The sequence below is a fragment of the Lagenorhynchus albirostris genome, chromosome 5 (assembly GCF_949774975.1).
Source record: "Lagenorhynchus albirostris chromosome 5, mLagAlb1.1, whole genome shotgun sequence".
Taxonomy (NCBI): Eukaryota; Metazoa; Chordata; class Mammalia; order Artiodactyla; family Delphinidae; genus Lagenorhynchus; species Lagenorhynchus albirostris.
Window position 1 is genome coordinate 24,521,067 of NC_083099.1, and position 20,419 is coordinate 24,541,485.

A 20,419-nucleotide genomic window follows, 5' to 3' on the forward strand; every position below is an offset into this window, starting at 1 on the left:
AATTGATTCAGTGCTTCACCATCCTTTATTTTCATGGATTGATTGGATTTGGTTCGTATGACCCACCTGTGCACAGTGAGATAAGGGGCTTTTCCACAATGTAAGTTAACACAGTTTCCTTCATTAAGAGAGTCTTGCTAACCGCCCCTCCCCCCCAAAAAAGTCAGCTGAACTAAACAGTGTGTATAGTGATCTGTGTGATTATATTTTGGTGCAAGTTCACTATTTCCATTGTGTATTAGTAATAGTTCACAGATCAGCACTAGTGCATGGACCACATTTTGAGAAGCATGTTTACTAGAGCTTAAAACATGGATCCTTGGGCTTCCCTGGTGGCGCAGTGGTTGTGAGCCCGCCTGCCGATGCAGGGGACACGGGTTCGTGCCCCGGTCCGGGAAGATCCCACATGCCGCGGAGCGGCTGGGCCCGTGAGCCATGGCCACTGAGCCTGCGCGTCCGGAGCCTGTGCTCCGCAACGGGAGAAGCCACAACAGTGAGAGGCCCACGTACCGCAAAAACAAAAACGCAAAAAAACATGGATCCTTGACTTTTCAAAGTCTGATATCCTCCTAGGCACTGCAAGGCCTTAGCCACTTTAACTTCATTATGCCTTTCTCATATATATACTATTATTGTCATGTATATTAGTTCTATATATATTCTAGACTCTACAAGATATTATGTTTTATACAGTGAGTATTGAGATTTACCTTTAGAGTTGGTCTTCATTCCATCCTACATCTCCAAGCTCCCATCTTAGATTATCTTTCTTTTACCTAAAGAAGGCCCTTTAGTATTGTTTAATTTAGATCTGTTGGTAACATAATCTTTATTTTTAAGATTGTTTTATGTTTTAGATTGCTTGAAAGTATCTAGTTCATCTTTACTTTTGAAGGATACTTTCACTGGGTGTGCAGTTCTTTCAGGTCTTTGAAGATACTATAATAACATTAATTAAATATTCTAATATCCTGTGACTGTATCTTAACCTTTAAAATTTATCACTCAATAAAAATATTTTTTAGCAGGCTTATGACCAGAAGAACATTAGGCGAAGGGTTTATGATGCTTTAAATGTGCTAATGGCAATGAACATAATTTCAAAGGAGAAAAAAGAAATCAAGTGGATCGGCTTGCCTACCAATTCTGCTCAGGAATGTCAGAACCTGGAGGTAAGTGAGGAAAATCTGTTTACAGATAGCAGTTTGCTTTCTTTTACATCAGAGACATTTTAATTTAGAGATATAATCACATAGTATTAAAATATTCCTAATTGTTCGTTCATGTATATTGTGCCTTTTTTTAGCAGATTCTTCTATGTAGAATTTTAGAACTGGAAGGAGATTTAGAGAGGTCTAGTCTGACTCATGTCCTGATGAAACCGAGGGACAGAGAAATTAAATGACTTGATTTTTACGGTTTCTTGGAGATCTTTATTTTATTCTAATTTCATTCTCAGCAGTCTACTAATAAATGTTTGGTGACTCGTGTGATAGAAATGCTATCTTATTTGATGAAATGCTGTATCCATCCAAAAAAATGGATCAAGTTGGCCGTTTATTTCTTGTATTTAACCTTTGACTCTAGAATCTGCAACAGAATGGTATGGTATTTCATTTAAATCCTTATTGGAATGTTCAGCTTACACGAATTTTTGGATGATGTATGCCAAAACATTGTTTATTCTGTTAAGTGTAATCATTAGACAAAATCTTTCCTAAGTGAGCATGTGTCCTGACATACTATTTCTAAATTGATTTGACATAATTTTACTGTCATGGCCATGAAAGGTAATAGACCAAGGCTGACTACAGCTTTAGAGGTGAATATGGTTGATTTTGTGGGTTTTTTTCCGTCCCTTTTTCCCTCCAGCAAATCAAAAAATTTTGGTATTATTAGACTTGTGGATGGAGGGAGAAACCAAGCAGTCATCAGAAGTTCTAGAATGATGTTCTTCATGTGCTACGGTGGATATGTCCTTTTTTCTCCTCCTGATAGAGTGAAATTTGAGGGTTATATTAATTACCAGTAAGATTAAGCCGCTAACAAAGACTCAGTAAGCAGTAATCTATTAGCATCTACCATGTGCTTAAACAAAGATTATATGAGACAAAATCTCTGACCCCAAGGAGCTTTCATACTAATTGAGGAGAGCAGAAGTGTAAAAGGAGTTAACCAGAAATGTGATGACACCTGTGAAAGAAGTATGTACAGGTTCTCTGGAAAGGTAGATAAGGGAGGGCTTTACCAAGAAAAAGAAATCCCTGTGCTCAGTCCTGAGGGAGGGGTAGGAGTTTGCCAAGTGGTTTAGGGCAGGGAGGGCTCTCCAGGCAGAGGCACCGCCTGGGCTGAGGCAGGCTGAAGAGGGCGTGCCCGCAGTGGGTGTGGCCAGGGTACAGGCTTCGAGAGAGGGCATAGGTTTCTGAGTGCTAAAGCAGTAGGGACCTGATCCTATAAACAACCGAAGCTGCTGGAGAATGATAAGGAAGAGAGCTGAGGGCATGTGTTCTAAAGGGTCACTCTACTAGTGGGTTGGAAGTTGAACTGACAGGAAGGTGAGGAGGGAAGGTGAGGGCGGGTGGGTTGGAGAGGGGCTGAGTTCTGGCTGTGGCGGTGAGGCTGCAGAAGTGTTTTAGAGGCAGCGTCAGTATAGCTTGGCCTGGCTGGGTGCAGAGCATGAGGGGCAGATGGGGGCTGCCCTGTCACAGCCTCAGACACAGGGGGAACCCCCTGCAGCATCTTTTCAGATGGGGGAGAGCACAGATTTTACAGTGGGTCTTCAGTGTTTTAGGACTCAAGTGTGGTAGTGGTTAGAAGGCACCATGAGAGAAACTCTCGGTGCGGACTAGATGGGGAGCAAACAACAAAGACGCTGCTTAGCTCCCTGGCGGTCCAGTGGTCAGGACTCAGCGCTCTCACTGCTGTGGTCCCGGCTTCCATCCCTGGTTGGGGAACTAAGATCCTGCAAGCCACACGGTGCAGCACAAACAAACAAACAAACAAAACATATTTATGGGACTTCCCTGGTGGTCCAGTGGTTAAGACTCCGCGCTTCTGGTTGGGGAACTAAGGCGCAGCCCACAAAAAAAGAAAAAGAAATACGCTGCTGGAGTAGATACGAAAAATGTCTTATTAGATGTCATTGGCTTTTGCCCAAAGACACAGTTGGGGAATTCATCTACGGGAAATTCAGACCCCAATATATGTTTTCTAGGTAGCTGTGAGAGTGAGGAAAATAATAGTTATTTGAAGCTGGGAAATTTGTCCCATAAGCATGTTTCTTACAACAAGTAGGGATTTCGTATTGAATATGTAGCCTCTCTGTATTAGCAGCTGTGCCTGTTTAAAAGGCAGTTAAACGGAGATCTTAAATGAGATCTTACCTCATTCTTAGCAGTTCATAGAGCAAAGGAATTAATAATAGGGTCTCTGAAACCAGGTGGCTTAGGTTCAAATCCTGGCTGTTGCCACTCACCAGCTGTGTGACCTTGGGCAGTTACTTAACCCTCTCTGTGCCTCCATTTCCTTACTGCAGAAGGGGTAACAGCAGTACTTACCTCTAGGGTTTTGTGAAGACGAATTAAGAGAACATGTGTCCAGGGCTCAGCTGAGTGCTGGCAAGTAGAGTAGGTATTCACCACGTGTTAGCTGTTACTCTGATAAGCGCTTCTGTAATAAATAGCAACAGGTACTGCAAAGCGAGTGTTCACTCAGGGGATGGTTGTCATCATGGCAGTTGCCACAGTTCCGCTGTCTTGCCTGCGTGCTCACCCAAACCCAGAAGGTGCGATTTGCCTTTACTTATGTTCGTTAAAACGGGTTGAGTGTCTCTAAGGAAAATTCTCGATATCTCAGAACTGGGACCTGAAAAGCGAGCAGTACTTTCTACTCTGCATATGTTCATGCTATTTTGTTACCTGTGTTTTAAAGATCGAGAAGCAGAGGCGGATAGAACGGATAAAGCAGAAGCGGGCCCAGCTTCAGGAACTTCTCCTGCAGGTAAAGAAGCGGGGGTGTGTTTCGTTACCTTCCCTGCCTGTACTCTGCCTCTCCCCTCACTTGCTTAGAGTCAGCGTTTTCTGCTTTGGGTGCCTTTGAGGATCTGGTGGGGCCTTGCTAGGGCAGCCACTGCCACGCCCGAGCTCATCACCGTGCTCATGACCTGCCTGTCCCGGCGACATCAGGGGGCCTCACAGCAGCTCTAACGCGGAACATATTATGCAACAGTTTACTTTTGACTCTTACCCTTACTCTGAACAGAAATTATTTTAGCCCTTATTTGGAACATCAAGGAATAAGGCTAGTTAAATTTTAGGCGCTTTGAGTAAAACAATCTAATCCACCTGTAATACTTACTATCTGTAAGTGACATTATAACATAAAAAGCTTTGTAGGAATACGAAAACTGAAGGTGCATTTCTGTTTAGGAAAATTAAATTTTATAGTGTAATGAGGATCCCTGTATCTATGCTTTTTTTTGATAACTGTCTAGAATCTGGGTAATTTTAAAAAAATATCGTAGAGGCCTTGTATAAAATCATGTGAGTAAAATCACAGGGTAGATGGACCTTTTTTTTTTCTATTTCTGGTAATTGTCAGTTGGTGTAAAAATTCACTTTGAGCAGTACAGCGAGTCATTTTCAGTCCAATCAGAAAAGCTTTGTAAAATGAGCCAGCGAGTCTTTATACTTTTGTTTTTAATCAGCAAATTATCTTTATATGAAAAGCTTTCAACCAATCATGAAATCGATGTGGATTTGAACAGCCATAGGTCCTATTTCACTTTTGGTGTAATCTACTTTTCAGAAATAAAGGAAGCAATAAATTACCAAATAATTGTAACATTTTCCCCCCCCCAAAATACTTTGTCTCATGGACAGAATAGGTTAAGTATTCCTACATGTTCCAGATTTTTGTTTTTCACTTTCTAGACGTGTATTTCTTTGTTTGTTTGTTTTTCACATTTTACGTACACATCAGAGAGGAAGGAGAAAACCGCTAGCCCTTCCACAGCTGTGCGTGGTCTGGGAAGGAAGGAGGGGAGGAAGCGGGGCAGGGGAGATGGGACAGAGGCTCTCGCGACGCAGGCAGCCCTGCCAAGATGTTCCCTCCTCATTAGGCACCGCCTTCTCGCTACCCTGTGTCTGCAGCTCACACTGGCCCCTATGGGAACTACCTCTGGAGCAGGCATCTTACGTATTTTTCATACTGGATTTCCAAAGTGGGCTTTGTTGGAAGAGAGCATTCTGCAGCTTAAAAGAAAAACAAAACTTGAAAGCTGACAGTTTATTCCTGTGCTGCTCCCCGTACAGCTCTGCCTGCTGAGAGACATGGCCTGCCTCGCCGCCACCTTCCCCGGCTGCCTGTCTGTCGTCCCTGTCCCTGCAGCATCTGCAGTATTTCCCTCCCCACTCACAGACCCTGAAACCCTGTGCTAGGCCTTCCTCACATTTCCTCAAAACCCTCATGGAACATTTTGGAGCTTGATTTTTAGCATATGTTATTATAAAAACCTGTTTATCAGTATGCCTGTAATTATCTGTTTATCAGAAAGACTTGCGCTGGGCAGAATCGCCCTCATGTATGTGGTGCTTTCCCATCCCTAGATGGCCAGCACAGAGGATGAACTGGAATATGTTTTCCCCTGTTTATCTTTATACAATGAACATTGCTTTTTTTTTTTTTTTTTAAGTCCTGAGTTTCTTTTCCTCTACTGTCTCTCAAAGTAAATGTTTATGGAAGATTTCAACCCAGGCACAACCTAGCTGTCAACATTTATAAAAGCAAGTCTCTCTAAACATTAAAATGAAACCCCAAGTATAACTTCTAATCTCCTGGTAGACATATAGCTTATTTCTTCCTCGTAAAATTAAGCAAGTTGTCCCTAAACAGGAAAAATTTGCCTCACTGCGGCTAAGCTAGCTTAATTTTTTAACAAGGTCACAGCTGCTGACGTCACATGACCCAGGTCACTTTTACTTACATGGCACCCTTTCGTCCTTTTGATGTGGGAGAGGAATGGTGTGAGTAGCTTCTGCCTACAGATAATCTAGATGGCCTGCTTTTGTCTGTATCATTGTCCCTTCCAGCCAGTAAATCTCTTCCAGAGCTACTAATGCAGGGCAAAATGAATGTCTGAATACACCTGAAGCTGCTTAGCCTCTGAAATAGATGTTAATGAGCTCGGAAAAGAACGAAAGGCTGAAGGAAATCAAAGGGCAAAAAATGAGGAACTCAGTCCAAAACAAATGGGAAATGATTTTTCTTTTTTACTATCCAGATAACTTTATATCTGTATTCACAGTGCTTTGCACAAGAAAAATCTTTTGTTTTTTTTTTTTGCGGTACGTGGTCCTCTTACTGTCGTGGCCTCTCCTGTTGCGGAGCACAGGCTCCGGACGCGCAGGCTCAGCGGCCATGGCTCACGGGCCCAGCCGCTCCGCGGCATGTGGGATCCTCCCGAACCGGGGCACGAACCCGTGTCCCCTGCATCGGCAGGGGGACTCTTAACCACTGCGCCACCAGGGAAGCTCAAGAAAAATCTTTGATGCTATTAAATGTACACAGTATTTAACAATGAATCATACACATATAAGAACTTTTACTTACCGCTGTTTATATTCCACCCTCTACCGAGGCCCTCCCATGGCACTAGGACCACAAAGCTAGGAAAAGTATGGGGGTGTCTCCAAGATGCTTTTTCTAGAAGAGTAAGGAAGCTAGGCAGAAGTATTCAAACGTATAATTCTTTTTCCCAGTTTTACAGTTTCAGCATATTTTTCCTCTATTAAGTGAACTAAGCATTGAATATAAAATAGCCTTAGTTCGTTAGCAGCAGAAAAGAACAAATTAATAAGTATGACAAGTAATGTTTGGTAATGAATGGTGTTGACAGTGATGGTTCTGGACACACTGTCAGGGCTAGAATAAATTGGTTTCCCTTCTGTTTTGTGCATTTTAAAAGAGTAAATGTTTACTTTCTAGGGAGATAGCACCCAGCCATTTTAAGATGACAGTAATCTTATCAAGCTTCAGTTAAGGCCCAGGACCTAAAATAAACACTCGTAGGATAAGGTTGCTAAAACATAGAAAATAATTTAAATGCGTCACTACTGGGTGAGAAGAGGGAACATGCTGATGGAAGGGTTGAAAGGCTGTGACTTTAGGAGCTTTTTAAGCCAGTATCTGTTCCACAAGCAGATGAAAGACTTCGGCTGCGTAAGGTCTTTCTAGCTGTGGAATTCTGAGATATGTTTGCCTTATTTAAAGGGGGGGTGGGGGGCTTCCCTGGTGGCACAGTGGTTGAGAATCCACCTGCCAATGCAGGGGACACGGGTTTGAGCCCTGGTCTGGGAACATCCCACGTGCTGCGGAGCAACTAAGCCCATGCACCACAGCTACTGAGCCCACGTGCCGCAACTACTGAAGCCCGTGCGCCTAAAGCCCGTGCTCTGCAACAAGAGAAGCCACCGCAATGAGAAGCCCACGCACTGCAATGAAGACCCAACACAGCCAAAATTAAATAAATAAAATAAAATTTTTAAATAAAAGGGGGTGGCAGGGTCTCTTTCTTTGACTTTTGATTAATGGTTATAACTTAAAAGTAGCAGCAAAATTCATTGTAAAGATTCAGGCCTTATATACCTTATAATCAATGCGAAGCCTCAGTTCCCTCATCTGGAAGATATCAGGTGGGGAGGGGCTTGGACTAGATACTAAACTGTGCCCTAAAGATGCTTAGAAGTTCTGTGAAGGAACTAAGCGGTGAATGAGGGCAGAGCTGGTAGGACTCAGGACTCAGCCCCAGTGCAGCCAACCAGAGCAAGGATGCTTTGATCTGTTTTATAAACAGTGGGTGTCCCAGAAGATTTCATTTGAAGAAAGCATTCTGTGGCTTTATAAAGTTTGCATATTTCTGGGCTAGACAATCTAAGGGGCATATTTTTAACCCTAAACTCTCAGGAGTCTGTGTTAGATAAACACTGTATCTGTTGCTGTATCACTCTAAGAAGAGTTGTAGGTGCCACTGGCTCTCCCAGATTTGTAAGATCCTGTTTCTATGCTTGATGGAAACCATGGGTCCCATTTTCTGTGATAGGATATGTTAGACACCATTTAAATGTATATTTTCTTTCCCTCGAAATATATTTATTGAGTTGGATCATTCTCATCTTTTTTCTTAAATGTTTAATTAACTCGTAGGTGAAGGGCCTCTTTAAATGCTCTAATTTTAAACTATATTTTAAATGTATTTAATTCATTTAGTTCCAACTCACTTATCCACGTTAAATAACTATACGGGTAATTTTGTTGATCATTACAGCAAATCGCTTTCAAAAACCTGGTACAGAGAAATCGGCAAAACGAACAGCAGAACCAGGGCCCTCCAGCTCTGAACTCCACCATTCAGCTGCCATTTATAATCATCAATACAAGCAGAAAAACAGTCATAGACTGCAGCATCTCAAGTGACAAGTAAGTGGAGAGCCAGCGGCAGAGGGCGGGGCTGACCTTCTGTTAACCTGATTCCTATCATTTGCAAAATAAAGAAGGTTGTACCCATTATCCGAGCGCACCAAGGCTAACTTCCTTGGGGCTCATGAAACAAGCTTTTCAAACGTGGAGTGCTGTCATCTACTAGCGCTTGCTTTCACATTCACCCTCCGCAGGCCCCTCTCTTGAGCCTGGCACTGTGCTGCCAGTGCTACAGGCATACTGGTGCCCAAGTCAGGATGTGCACGTATATGGTATAAGTCTGGGCAAGTCACTGCGGTAAAGTAGAGCGTCACTGGGGTCTGGGACAAGGTAGGTTCACTAGTGATTACTGTCATTTATGGTGGAAATAGTTGAGATCAACACGCGGCACTAAAGCAGTTGTTTGTTTTGCTATATCGTATTTGAGTGTGCTTCTGTTTATAATGAATGAATAGACATGAAAGTGCTAGATGCCTTCTCTGCTTGCTTGCTTTCCTATTATCTTATAACTTGAAGTTTGTACTATTTATGACCTTCATTCATTTTACTCACCCCCAACCTCTGGCAACCACCAGTCTGTTCTCTGCACCTATAAGTTTGGTTTTTAAGATCCACATATAAGGTCCATCATCCGTGTCATTGCAAATGGCAGAATTTCCTTTTTTTTATGGCTGAATAGTCCGTTTTCTAAATACACCACATTTTCTTTATCCACCCATCCGATGATGGACACAGGTTGTTTCCATGCCTCGGCTATTATAAATCATGCTGCAGTCAGTGAACATGGGAGTACAGATATCTTTTCAGGATAGTTATTTCATTTCCTTTAGACGTATACCCAGAAGTGGGATTGCTGGATCATGTGATAGTTCTATTTTTAATTTTTTGAGAAACCTCCATACTGTTTTCCAGTGGCTGCACCAGTTTACATTCCCACCAGCATGTTTTTCACTTTAACTAAGATTGATGGCAATATTTATCACAGTAAGTGAGAAATAGCAGTTTTCAAAATACAGAATTTATTTGTAACTTACTTTACCCTTCATGAAAACAGTAGTGGTCTTCAGGCCATGACCAGTATCGAGGTCGTTAAGGGCATAGGGTGCAGAGTGAGGCAGACACAAGTGTGGCTTGTGGCTCCCGCATTTAACTGCTTCAAAAGCTCTGTGTCCAAAGAACAAATGGGGATGATGCTGGGGCCTCTGTCACTTCCTTAGCCTTGCTGTGAGGATTAAATAAGATTATGCCTCTAAGAGGTCTGACTCATGGAAAGTGCTTTGTAAATGTTAGCTACTTTTCCAAGGAGTCAGCATATAACTTATCATCCAAATTTGGGACACGTTTGAGAGCAAACGAGGGCTCAGTAACCACATCGGTGCCAGAGGCGTAGCCTAGAACTGTCCTGGGGACTGGAACTTCGAGCCTCTTAGAGCTACTGCATCACCGTGGGGCTTTACCACTCCTGGTTTCTCCCACTCTTTTCTCTGGCGGTGTTGCTTCCCTGTCTTGATTGCATACAGAGATTATGGGTCACTTAAATAAGAAGGAACCAAAAAAAAGAAGAGTAAGAGAAACAACAGGGATTTCTAGAGTATTTGGTAATTAAGCCTATAGACACAAGTAGAAATAGTAGGGACCGTGCAGGCTGTGATGTCAGAAGATGCATTTTTCAATCTTTCCTCTAGTTGTATAGTTTCTTAACTTCTCTGAGATCTCATTTCTTCCTCTGTAAAAACAAGAATTATAGTATTTAACTTGCTGGTTTACAGATGTTAAATTCATAAAGGACCAGCCCAAATGGTAGATGTATTATTATTCACACACTTAAAATTCTTTACAGAAACATGTGTCTACAAGGACTTGTGACATATTCTCATAAATCTGAGAATTCTAGAGAATGGTTAACATATTTTTGGGAAAAACTGTTAGAATTCTAGTTATTCTCTCTAGTTAGTCTCTTGTTTTGTGGGAAATCATTAAAATTCTCTTCTTTGGTTAATCTTTGAGGTCTAAAAGAGTAGCAGGAAAGTGTGGGGACCAGAGACCTAAGGGAATTAAGGATTCTTGTCCTTCTTGGGTGGTTACTGACTCGTGCCCTTTCCTCGCCCTCCCCTGAGTGGAGGGAAGGAGGCTCTGAGCTGCTTGTAGGAGCTTGTTATTCAGGGTGGGGTGCAAAAGCCTGGTCTTTCAGTTACTTTGGTGATGCAATCCTTTCCCCTTAGCCAGGAGGCTTTCCCACAATGATGATTACATTTATGAAACCTTCAGCTTTTAACGTATGCCTGAAGTCACCCCTGGGGCAGGCATCCACTCCAGATTTTGTGTGGTTTCTTTTTTTTCTGAATTTCTGTTAATGTCCTTATTTAAATTCATATACTTCAAATTACTTAAATGTGGCATTTTGCTTTAAGTTATAAATTTTGCCCTTAAGATCTAGCATAAAAAGTTTTACCCTTGCGTGACTTTAATAGAATTTCGTGACAACGTAAGCCCACCACTGTCCCAGAACTTCGCCTGCACTCTGTCCCTGAGGGGCTGAGGCTCTGGGTGATGGTGCCCCAGGGCATAGCCTGGGAGTCAGATGGACTGTTTCTTCTTACAGTCTCCTCTTTATTGAAAGCCTGTGCTAGGTAGCTGGGCATCCTGATTTGGTATTTTACAGAAACGTTCGGAAACGTGCTGTGTGTTATATATGACACTTTTTTCTTGCAGCGTTTTTACTCCTTAGGCCCTCAAGACACGATTTGGGGGTTGGTTAGTTTGTGAAAAGTCTTCCATTTTCTGCTCATCTAAGGTATCGTGTAGCTAACACTTGACTCATGAAAATGAAGTAAGCATCCAACATGCTTTTTCCTCAACCCTAGTTAGGCCAACTCATAGTAGGAAAGTTAGATGTTAAATTGGAAAGGCTTTCTTTGCGTTATTTTTTTGTTAATGACTGCTTGCTTTATTTGTTTTTATTGAAGTATAGTTGACATACAATGTTATGTTAGTTTCAGGTGTACAACATAGGGATTTGACACTTGCATCCATTACAAAATGATCACCGTGATAAGTCTAGTAACCATCTTTCCCCGTACAAACTTATTACAATATTATTGACCATATTCTTTATGCTATATATTATATCCCCATGGCTTATTTTATAATTGGAGGTCTGTACCTTTTAATCCCCTTCACTTATTTCACCCACCACCTTCAGCCCCTCCCATCTGGCAACCGACCACCCATTTGTTCTCTATGAATGTATTTTTATTTGTTTCATCTTTTAGATTCCACATATAAGTGAGATCATATGATATTTGTCTGTCTCTGCCTGGCTTATTTAGCGTAATACCCTCTAGATCTATCCATGTTGTCGCAAACAGCAAGGTTTTTGTTTGTTTTTTTTTTAATGCCTGACTAGGAATATTCCTCTGTGTTTGTGTGTGTGTGTGTGTACATCCCACATCTTTATTCATTCATCTATTGATGGACACTTCAGTTGCTTCCATATCATGGCTATTGTAAATAATGCTTCAGTGAACGTTGGGTGTGCACTTTATGTTTCTGAATTAGTGTTTTTGTTTTCTTCAGGTAAATACCTAGAAGTGGAATTGCTAGATAGTATGGTAGTTCTTTTTTAAATTTTTTGAGGAAACCTCCATACTGCTTTCCATAGTGGCTGCACCAGTTTACACTCCCAGCAGCAGTGCACAAGGGTTCCCTTTTCTCCACACCCTCTCCAGCATTTATTTGTTGTCTTTTTGATGATAGCCATTCTGACAGGTGTGAGGTGATATCTTATTGTGGTTTTGATTTGCATTTCCCTGACGATTAGCGATGTTGAGCATCTTTTCATGTGTCTTTTGGCCACCTGTATAATCTACTTTGGAAAAATGCCTACGTGGGAAGGCTTCCTTAATATTTTATCTTTTGTGACAAAGTTATAGACAGCTTTGAAAAGTATTAGATTTAGACCAAAATTTCTGTCTCCAGTTTGCCACAGCTTAATGAGGGCTGAAATTTATGGACTCCTGTTGTCTGTCACAGGAAAGGTGTTTTAATTGGCAAGTGGTTTATTTGAGATGTCATTCTTCTGAACCCAGCAGAATGACTCATTGCCCTAAACGGTAACAATTTCTAGTACTGTAGCTGAGCTTAGGTCCTCATTCTTTTATTGAATATGCAGAGTACAAAACTATTCAGACCTCCCCAATACCGCAGAAAACCCCACACTAACTTTGTTTCCTGATGCAGGTTTGAATATCTTTTTAATTTTGACAATACCTTTGAGATTCATGATGACATAGAAGTGCTGAAGCGGATGGGAATGTCCTTTGGCCTGGAGTCAGGCAAGTGCTCCTTGGAGGATCTGAAACTTGCTAAATCACTGGTGCCAAAGGCTTTAGAAGGTTATATCACAGGTATGTTAACTCATGCTTTTTCAGTGTTGTCCTTGATTAAATGTCAGACCCTAACTTGCTAAAACCTTTCTCATAGAAAATTAAAGCCCACACTGTATGCCCTTCCTCAATTCTGTGCCCTTCCCTACCCTAAAATGTAACCTCTCTCTTGAATTTCTTGTTTATCACTACTTGCTTTTCTTTAGAGACACAAACACAAACAAATATAGTAAGCTGGAAACAATTTATTAGTTTTGCCTAATTCTCACCTTTACGTAAATAGAATCATAGTGATATATTCTTTTGTGATTTGACTTTTTTCACTCAACATCATGTTCTTTAGATTTGTCCACGTGGTTTCATATAGCTGTAATTGATGCATTTTTACATAGAATTCTTGTATGCATAGAATTCTAGTATGTGGGTAAAGCACATTTGTTCATTTTACTGATCATAAACCTTTAGTGTGTTTCCAGTCTCTTGATATTTAAACGGTGCTGCTTTGAACATCCCCGTAACTGTATTGCGGTGGCTGTGTGCAAGTGTATAGAGTGAGATTGCTGGGTCAGAGTCGGGTGCATCTTCATCGTTACTAGATGATGCCGCAGCTTTCCAATCTCATTTTGCCAAGTTACATTCTCACCTGCAGAGTGAAAGAGTTTTATCTTCCCAGGCAGGTGGATGTGAAATGGTATGGTAATTTTTTAAAATTGAGATTTAATTCATGTACCATTAATACACCATTTTTTTAAAAAAGTTATTTATTTTTGGCTGCGTTGGGTCTCTGGTGCTGCGCGCGGGCTTTCTCTAGTTGCGGCTAGCAGGGCTACTCTTTGTTGCTGTGTGTGGACTTCTCATTGCGGTGGCTTCTCTTGTTGCGGAGCATGGGCTCAAGGCGCGCGGGCTCAGTAGTCGTGGCTTACAGGCTCAACAGTTGTGATGTGCAGGCTTAGTTGCTCCACGGCATGCGGGTTCTTCCCAGACCAGGGCTTGAACCCGTGTACCCTGCATTGGCAGGTGCATTCTTAACCACTGCGCTACCAGGGAAGCCCAAAATACATTTTAAAGTGTACAATTCAGTGGTTTTAAGTATATTTACAGGGTTACTATGCAGTCATCACCAACCATTATCTCATTCTAAAACATCTTATCACCCCAAAGAGAAACCCCACATACACTAGCAGTCACCCTTTATTCCTCCTTTCCTCCCGGCTCCTGGCAACCACTGATCTACTTCCTGTCACTGTGAATTTGTCCATTCTGGACCTCTCATATAAATGGAATCATATAATATGTAGCCTTGGTGACTGACTTCTTTTACTTAATGTAATGTTTTCAAGATTCATCCATCCTGCTTCATCCCTTTTTATTGCTGTTTTGTGGACATACCACATTTTTTTAATCCATTTGTTAGTTGGAGGACATTGGGATTGTTTTCAGTTTTTAGCTATTATGAATGATGTTGCTATAAACATTCTTGTACATGTTTTTTTATGAACATAAGCTTTTGGTTCTGTTGGGTGTATGCCAAGCAGTGGAATTGCTGGGTCATATGATAAACTGTATTTAACATTCAGAGGAACTGCCAAACTATTTTCCAAAGCAGTTGTACTGTTTTACAATCCTACCAGCAATGTACCAGGGTTCTGATTTCTCCATATCCTTCTCCACGCTTGTTCGTCTTTTTTATCGCAACCATCCTGGTGGATGTGAAGTGGTGTTTCACGGTGGTTTCAGTTTGCATTTTCCTCATGACGGATGATGGTGAGCATCTTTTCATGTGTTTACTGGTGATTTGTTTATCTTCCTTGTAGAAATGTCTATTCAGATCCTTTGCCCATTTTTAAATTGGGGTGTTTTAAGAGTATAGTGAGTGTACTTGAAAATGGAAACACTATGTTTTGCATGTTCTAAAATTCAGATTTTCACTAATTCAGAAATTTTCTTTATGACTGTCCTAGTTCCTAAGACTGTGGTATATTCTGCACATAGAATTTGGATGTATAGACAAAAGCATTCTTTGGCCTTTGCTTTTGCCAGTTTCCTTCATTTATAAGCATTACTACCTAGAACTAATATTAAAATGCCTTTAAAACATGATGAGAAATTCTAAAGTATATTAAGTCAAATATAAGCAAAGAGGTTGTTTTTATTTTGTTTTATGGTTTTGGCCCTTTAGTCACAACACAAGAGTCTGTTGATTGAGATTTGGTTTCTGTTGGATTTAGTTTTTAAATTCGCACCACCCGCCTCCTGCAAATGGGACCCCCTCTTCTTGCCCCTCAGCGACCCAGTTCCCCGTCCTCACCCCGACCTGCTCCGTGCTCCCCTCGCTCCCCCCCAGAGAAGGACCTCCTGTTTTATTAGCAGCTCAGGCATCCTAGCCGTCCAGCAGGGTCTGCATAAAGCTCTTACTCCATAGATCACCAGGACTTTATTTTAGCTCATTCTCAGTGAAAAGACTCAGGGCGATTAGGCGGGCTCTGTGGCTTTGATCTCTTCGTGACCTTGTTTGCAGACCGGGATGCAGACTTTCAGGTTAGTTCAGAAGCAGAAGCGTGTGTGCCTTCAGTATGTGGAGGGACAGGGTGGCTCTTGAGGAGGGTTGTGAGAACCGTTGTGTGGGTCCTAGGAAAGAAAGAAATGTTGGCTTCTCAGAGCCATTGTGAAAAGAAAATGTGTCAAGAGCTGTGTTCTGGGCTTCCCTGGTGGCGCAGAGGTTGAGAGTCCGCCTGCCAATGCAGAGGACGCAGGTTCGTGCCCCAGTCCGGGAAGATCCCACATGCCGCGGAGCGGCTGGGCCCGTGAGCCATCGCCGCTGAGCCTGTGGGTCCAGAGCCTGTGCTCCGCAACGGGAGAGGCCACAGCAGTGAGAGGCCCGCGTACCGCAAGGAAAAAAAAAAAAAAAAAAAAAAGAGCTGTGTTCTGGCAGAAGGTTTCCATATATACTAATTGATAACACTTAGCACAGGATTCTGGCTTTAATTTCATTATGTACGGACTTGTTCTTATTGTATGTGTTTAAAGTCTACTCTTAGAATTGAAGGGTTTTTGTTGTTGTTTTTTTCCCCACAGCTGCCTTAGTTCGCCTGGGAAGAAAAGATCCACAAGGCCATTTTAAGATGAATGTAGTCATTTAGTTTACTTTTTTCCTACGTGGGAAGCCTCTCACTTGGTCAGGTAGTGCCAGGATAGTGGAGTTTCCAATCCCAGTACACAGTTTCTTTTCCTTTTTGCACAGTGATAATCAAAATAGTTTTATAAAGTATAATAAAAGCTTATTTGGCAAATTACACTTCCTCAGCATACACTTGGTCTTATCTCACAACGTAAGTCAAATAAGTTTCTTATTTTAGGAATGCATTTCTGCTGTACCTACCACCTGTGTTGTAAACTCACCGTCGAAAGAGATGGTACTCCTTCGTGCGGTAACAGATCTCAGATGTTCCAGTCACTGCCTCCTCTGAGCTAACATTCTAGATAAGGAGACAAGCGTTAAACAAGTCGAAGTACAATAAGAATTGGTCACGGTCGTGATAGGAAAACTATGGTAAATGCATAGAAAATGAGATTGCAAGGACGTAGCCAAAATGTTTCATACAGACTAAAACAGCAACGCCTGTCTCGCCCTCATGAAAAACGCGACTGTGCGTGGCCTTTTAAAATAAGGTCTAGTTCAACTTGTAAAGCAGAGGGTACCAGGAAGAAGACGAGGCCTCTGGTGCCTAATAGCACTGAGTTCACCAGGGGGCACGAAAGGACGGCGTGCTGGGGGCCTTGGGCAAAAATGTGTCTGTCCTTCTGGCCTAAGACATTGCGACCTGACTTTGTCTGCACCCACTCGTGCTCAGCTTGTTAACGCCCCGGCCAGAGGCTTTTGTGCTGAGTTCGGCGGGTGTTCAGGACTAGTACAGCTCTCACTGTACTGAGTGAGCTGCCCTCTCGAGGTCTTCTGTAAGAAAAAAGAATGAAGAGTCTGTGATTGGTTTAATTTGAATTCTTTCCTGCTGTAGTCTGCCTTCCTGTATTTCCCCCCACCCACCCACCCACCGCTCTTAAGTTCTGTTTTCCAAGCTGAAGAAACCTGGGTTCTTCCCAGGGCAGGAGACTCGTCCGGCTGTAATTCAGAACAGGCCGATGGCCTTACTTGTCTGTGTTTTCTTCGCGCCATAACAAAAGCAGCCACGGAACTTACAGAGCTGCCATCTGTTTTTGTTTTTCCCTGTAGACATCTCCACAGGACCGTCGTGGTTAAATCAGGGACTGCTTTTGAACTCTACCCAGTCAGTTTCAAACTTAGACCTGACCGCTGGTGCCACCTTGTCCCAATCAAGGTACGTATTTTTTCAGGGTGAGAAGGGCGAGCCACGAAGCCCTGACCCTCCCTGGAGGGGAGAGCCAGTGTGCTGCGCCGGCCGGCCGGGTCCCAGGCGGCGCCGGCAGGGCTGGCCTGCGGCTCCCCCTTTCCCCGGGTTCTTTTCCCTGTGCTCTCCAAAGCTTGAGACATCCACCACGTTAATGAGCCTGTGTGTTTTCAATTGTTTGCTAGTGCAAACCAAGGGTTGTGCTTGGATGCTGAAGTGGCCTTAGCAACGGGGCGGCTCCTGGCCGCAGACACTCACCGGTCCGGCAGTGCGGCCTCCCACTGCTCTGAGTCCCGAGGCGAGACCCCCTGTTCCCTCAACGACGAGGACGAGGACGAGGACGAGGAGGACTCCTCCTCCCCAGAATAAAGACAGGCGCAGACCCACGTTCTGCTCTTTGATGCTCATGTGTGTTTTTAGTGTGAGCTCTTGTGTTTGAAACGATTGCTTCGGTCTTTGCCTTTGTTTGCACTGTGTGTTCAGTGAAAACTAGGGAAACACAATAAGCAAATTACCTGAAGGCTGAGAGGATTGAGGTGAAAGTTAACGTAGTGTGAATGAAAACCCTGAACGACAGAGCAGTAGATCACATGGCAAACAAAGCACGTACTCGGAGGTGGCAGAGGGGATAGTCCCTGACTTGGCAGCACGAACGCAGCGCATTTATCTTCCGTGAGGCGGGGCGCCGTGGCCCCCAAACCCACGCAGCCCTCCTTATTGCCGAGGTGGCTCCATGAACAGTCCCCGACGGCCGTGTGCCCCACGCCCCGCTCCCTGCTCTGGGCTGCCTTTCACGAGGCGGAGCTGAACGCGAGAGGTTCCCGGTGGGAGGAGCTGTACAGCGAGGGATGGAGACCCTCGTGGCCCAAGGAGCACAGATTGAACCGCTGAACTAGTTGAAAGTCTAGTCGAGGTGCTTTACGCATCAGCTGCCTTAGACGGCTTCTAGAAAGGAGCGAACGCTAATTCTTGAGTACTTAAGTGACATTTAGAATAATTTATAGTCAAACTGAAATGATCACTATTAGCCAATGCATTGGTGCATAGAATTTTCTAGGGCTACTTCTGGAAGCCAAAATAGAATAGCATTTCCACGTGCATTAAATACTTTGCCAGCACTGCCTTTCGCCAGCAACCTAAATCTGGAGTTTTACAAGAGAAGAAAATTGTCTCTATCGTTTTAATCAGAGCTATGCATTTCATACCGCTTTTTCACCTAGAACAAAACAAAGAAACAAGTCCCTATGACCGAGCTGCTTGCTTACAAGTTCCCTGCCGTAATTGTATGATTTCACCCCGTGTGCAATTTGTGAAAATGAACTGTCATTACTTTTGTCTGAAAAGTATTTCCAGAATACGAACAGCAATGTTTTCCTGTCCATGTCACCTTTGGTACATTCTCATTCATCAAAATGACCATATTGGGTTGATTCCTGGGTCAAACGCATTTCAAACTCACCCGATATTCAGTGTTTCACAGAAACACCAAAAAACGTTGAGCACTCCAGGTGACTGGGTGTGCAGTAGATCAGGACATAGACTGTCAGGTCAGAGCCAAAGATGCCGCTAGGAACCGCGCACTGCTGGGTTCACTTCCCGCCCCTCTGAATACGCGTGTGGAGTCACTGCCACCACAGCCAAACCCCGACCTAAGCGCACATTAGTTAAGGTCTTGGAAAGGAGCAAACGATAATGGAAGATTAACTCTAAATCTCTGACTTGAATCATTTAGATTTGCCCCGAGATTATGCATCCAGCGTCTGTGGGCTCAGCGCTGAGCTCAGCCCAAACCGGCTCTTCCCTAAGCCCCGCAGGGGAGCGCGGGAGCCGGTGCCCACAGTGAGCCGGCGGGGAAGGGCCTGGCTGACCCACACAACCAGTACACAAGGATGTACAACTCTAAGTTCTCCTTTGAGACAAAACGCATTCCATCAGGAATAAGCCATAGCGCAGACTCAGAGTGCGGAGGGGCCGGAGAGGTGGAGGCAGGTGCAGGAGGGCCCCGTAGCAGCCTGAGTTCCGGGCCACCCTGAGGCCGGGGTGGGCGCGGGAGGGAGGGCCCGAGGGCCTCCAGGGCACGTTCTGCCTGGAAGGTGTCAGCTGCACCGTCAGGGAAAAACCGGGTCTCCTTCAGGCTGCCTCTCCCTCTCCCAAGCCCAACTTTTCTTGCCCCTGGACTTGAAAGGGGCCCAGCGGGGACCTGGAGAGGCCCAGGGCCACAGCGGGCTTTTCAGACTTCAGAATACCATGCCGCAGGTCCCAGGGCCACACATCAGCGTTCATGACAGGTACACCAGTCGTGAGCACTCCTCTACCAGGTAGCAGGCTCCTTGCCAGAGTTCGTGGGGCACCGAGCCCCTCCCTTCTCTGTTCTCTCTCTGCTGCTGATAAAATATGGGTTTAAAAGAAAAAGCAACCAAAGACTCTTACCATTCGTTACTGGTGCCCCATCAGTGGCCTCCGCAGCCAGCGAGCGGCGTGTGGTGTTTGTTTGGCAGGAAGTGGCCTCCGTTCCTCAGTGACACCCTTGGGTTACTGCTGAGGACGCCCAGCAGAGTCACACTGTGGTCACAGGATGTGTTGTCACTGGTGTAAGGCTTTACCTGAGCAGAAAGCTAGACTCAGATGTTTAGAAAGAGAAATTCTGTCATTCTTCTGCTTCTCCCTTAAACAGATTTATGTGGTTCTAAAGTTCATTACTCAGTCACAATTTCATATAGAAATCAAACAGAAAAAAAAAAAAAGGAAATTATGGTTACAACATCCAGGCTTCTCTATAGGAGTAGCACTTGGGGTTATTTGCACACGCACATGTACACACACACGCGGACACCCCTCCCAGAGGGTGCTGGTTACACTCTGCTTGGGGGAAGTTCAAGAGTCCCCCTCTCCCTCAAGCGCCAGTGTATTCGGTAACCTTTCCGGTGCACGGTGTCGCCCAGTGAAGTCGTGATCCGTTTAGCACCCGCGCAGGTGGCACCAAGCCTGCCGTCTTTGGCCCTGATGTGGGAGGGTCCAGGCAGTGCCCACGGCGCCCAGGCAGCCGCCCACACTTGCTGCCCTTCCCTGCTGCGCGTCTGTCTGACCCGCTTCATTTTCTCCTGTGATGACAAGGTGATGGGAGCAGCTTCAGTAAGTGTTGGCATAAACTGTGCCTTATGATCACGGAGGACCTCGGGGAGGGGCCAGGAGAGG

At 44.0% G+C, this 20,419-nt stretch overlaps 1 protein-coding gene and 1 long non-coding RNA gene across 11 annotated transcripts in view; one reads left to right on the forward strand and one right to left on the reverse strand.

Annotated features, from left to right (window-relative positions):
* TFDP2 (transcription factor Dp-2) overlaps window positions 1-17,631 on the forward strand; it is a 164,961-nt gene extending 147,330 nt beyond the window's left edge. For 8 of the 10 annotated variants that reach the window (XM_060149709.1, XM_060149707.1, XM_060149700.1 and 5 more), the window contains 6 exons: window positions 1,026-1,172; window positions 3,931-3,999; window positions 8,324-8,475; window positions 12,715-12,881; window positions 17,089-17,194; window positions 17,410-17,631. In XM_060149709.1, coding sequence (XP_060005692.1) covers window positions 1,026-1,172; window positions 3,931-3,999; window positions 8,324-8,475; window positions 12,715-12,881; window positions 17,089-17,194; window positions 17,410-17,593 — 825 coding nt within the window. In that variant the 3' untranslated portion in view covers window positions 17,594-17,631. The remainder of the gene's footprint in view (window positions 1-1,025; window positions 1,173-3,930; window positions 4,000-8,323; window positions 8,476-12,714; window positions 12,882-17,088; window positions 17,195-17,409) is intronic. The other 2 variants (XM_060149701.1, XM_060149705.1) reach the window with 1 other exon arrangement.
* LOC132520889 (uncharacterized) lies at window positions 15,219-20,018 on the reverse strand. The gene is made up of 3 exons (XR_009540649.1): window positions 19,655-20,018; window positions 16,260-16,336; window positions 15,219-15,488 (listed from the first exon to the last, which is right to left on the reverse strand). It is a non-coding gene; the product is annotated as an uncharacterized LOC132520889 (long non-coding RNA).
* Window positions 20,019-20,419: the final 401 nt, after the last annotated feature.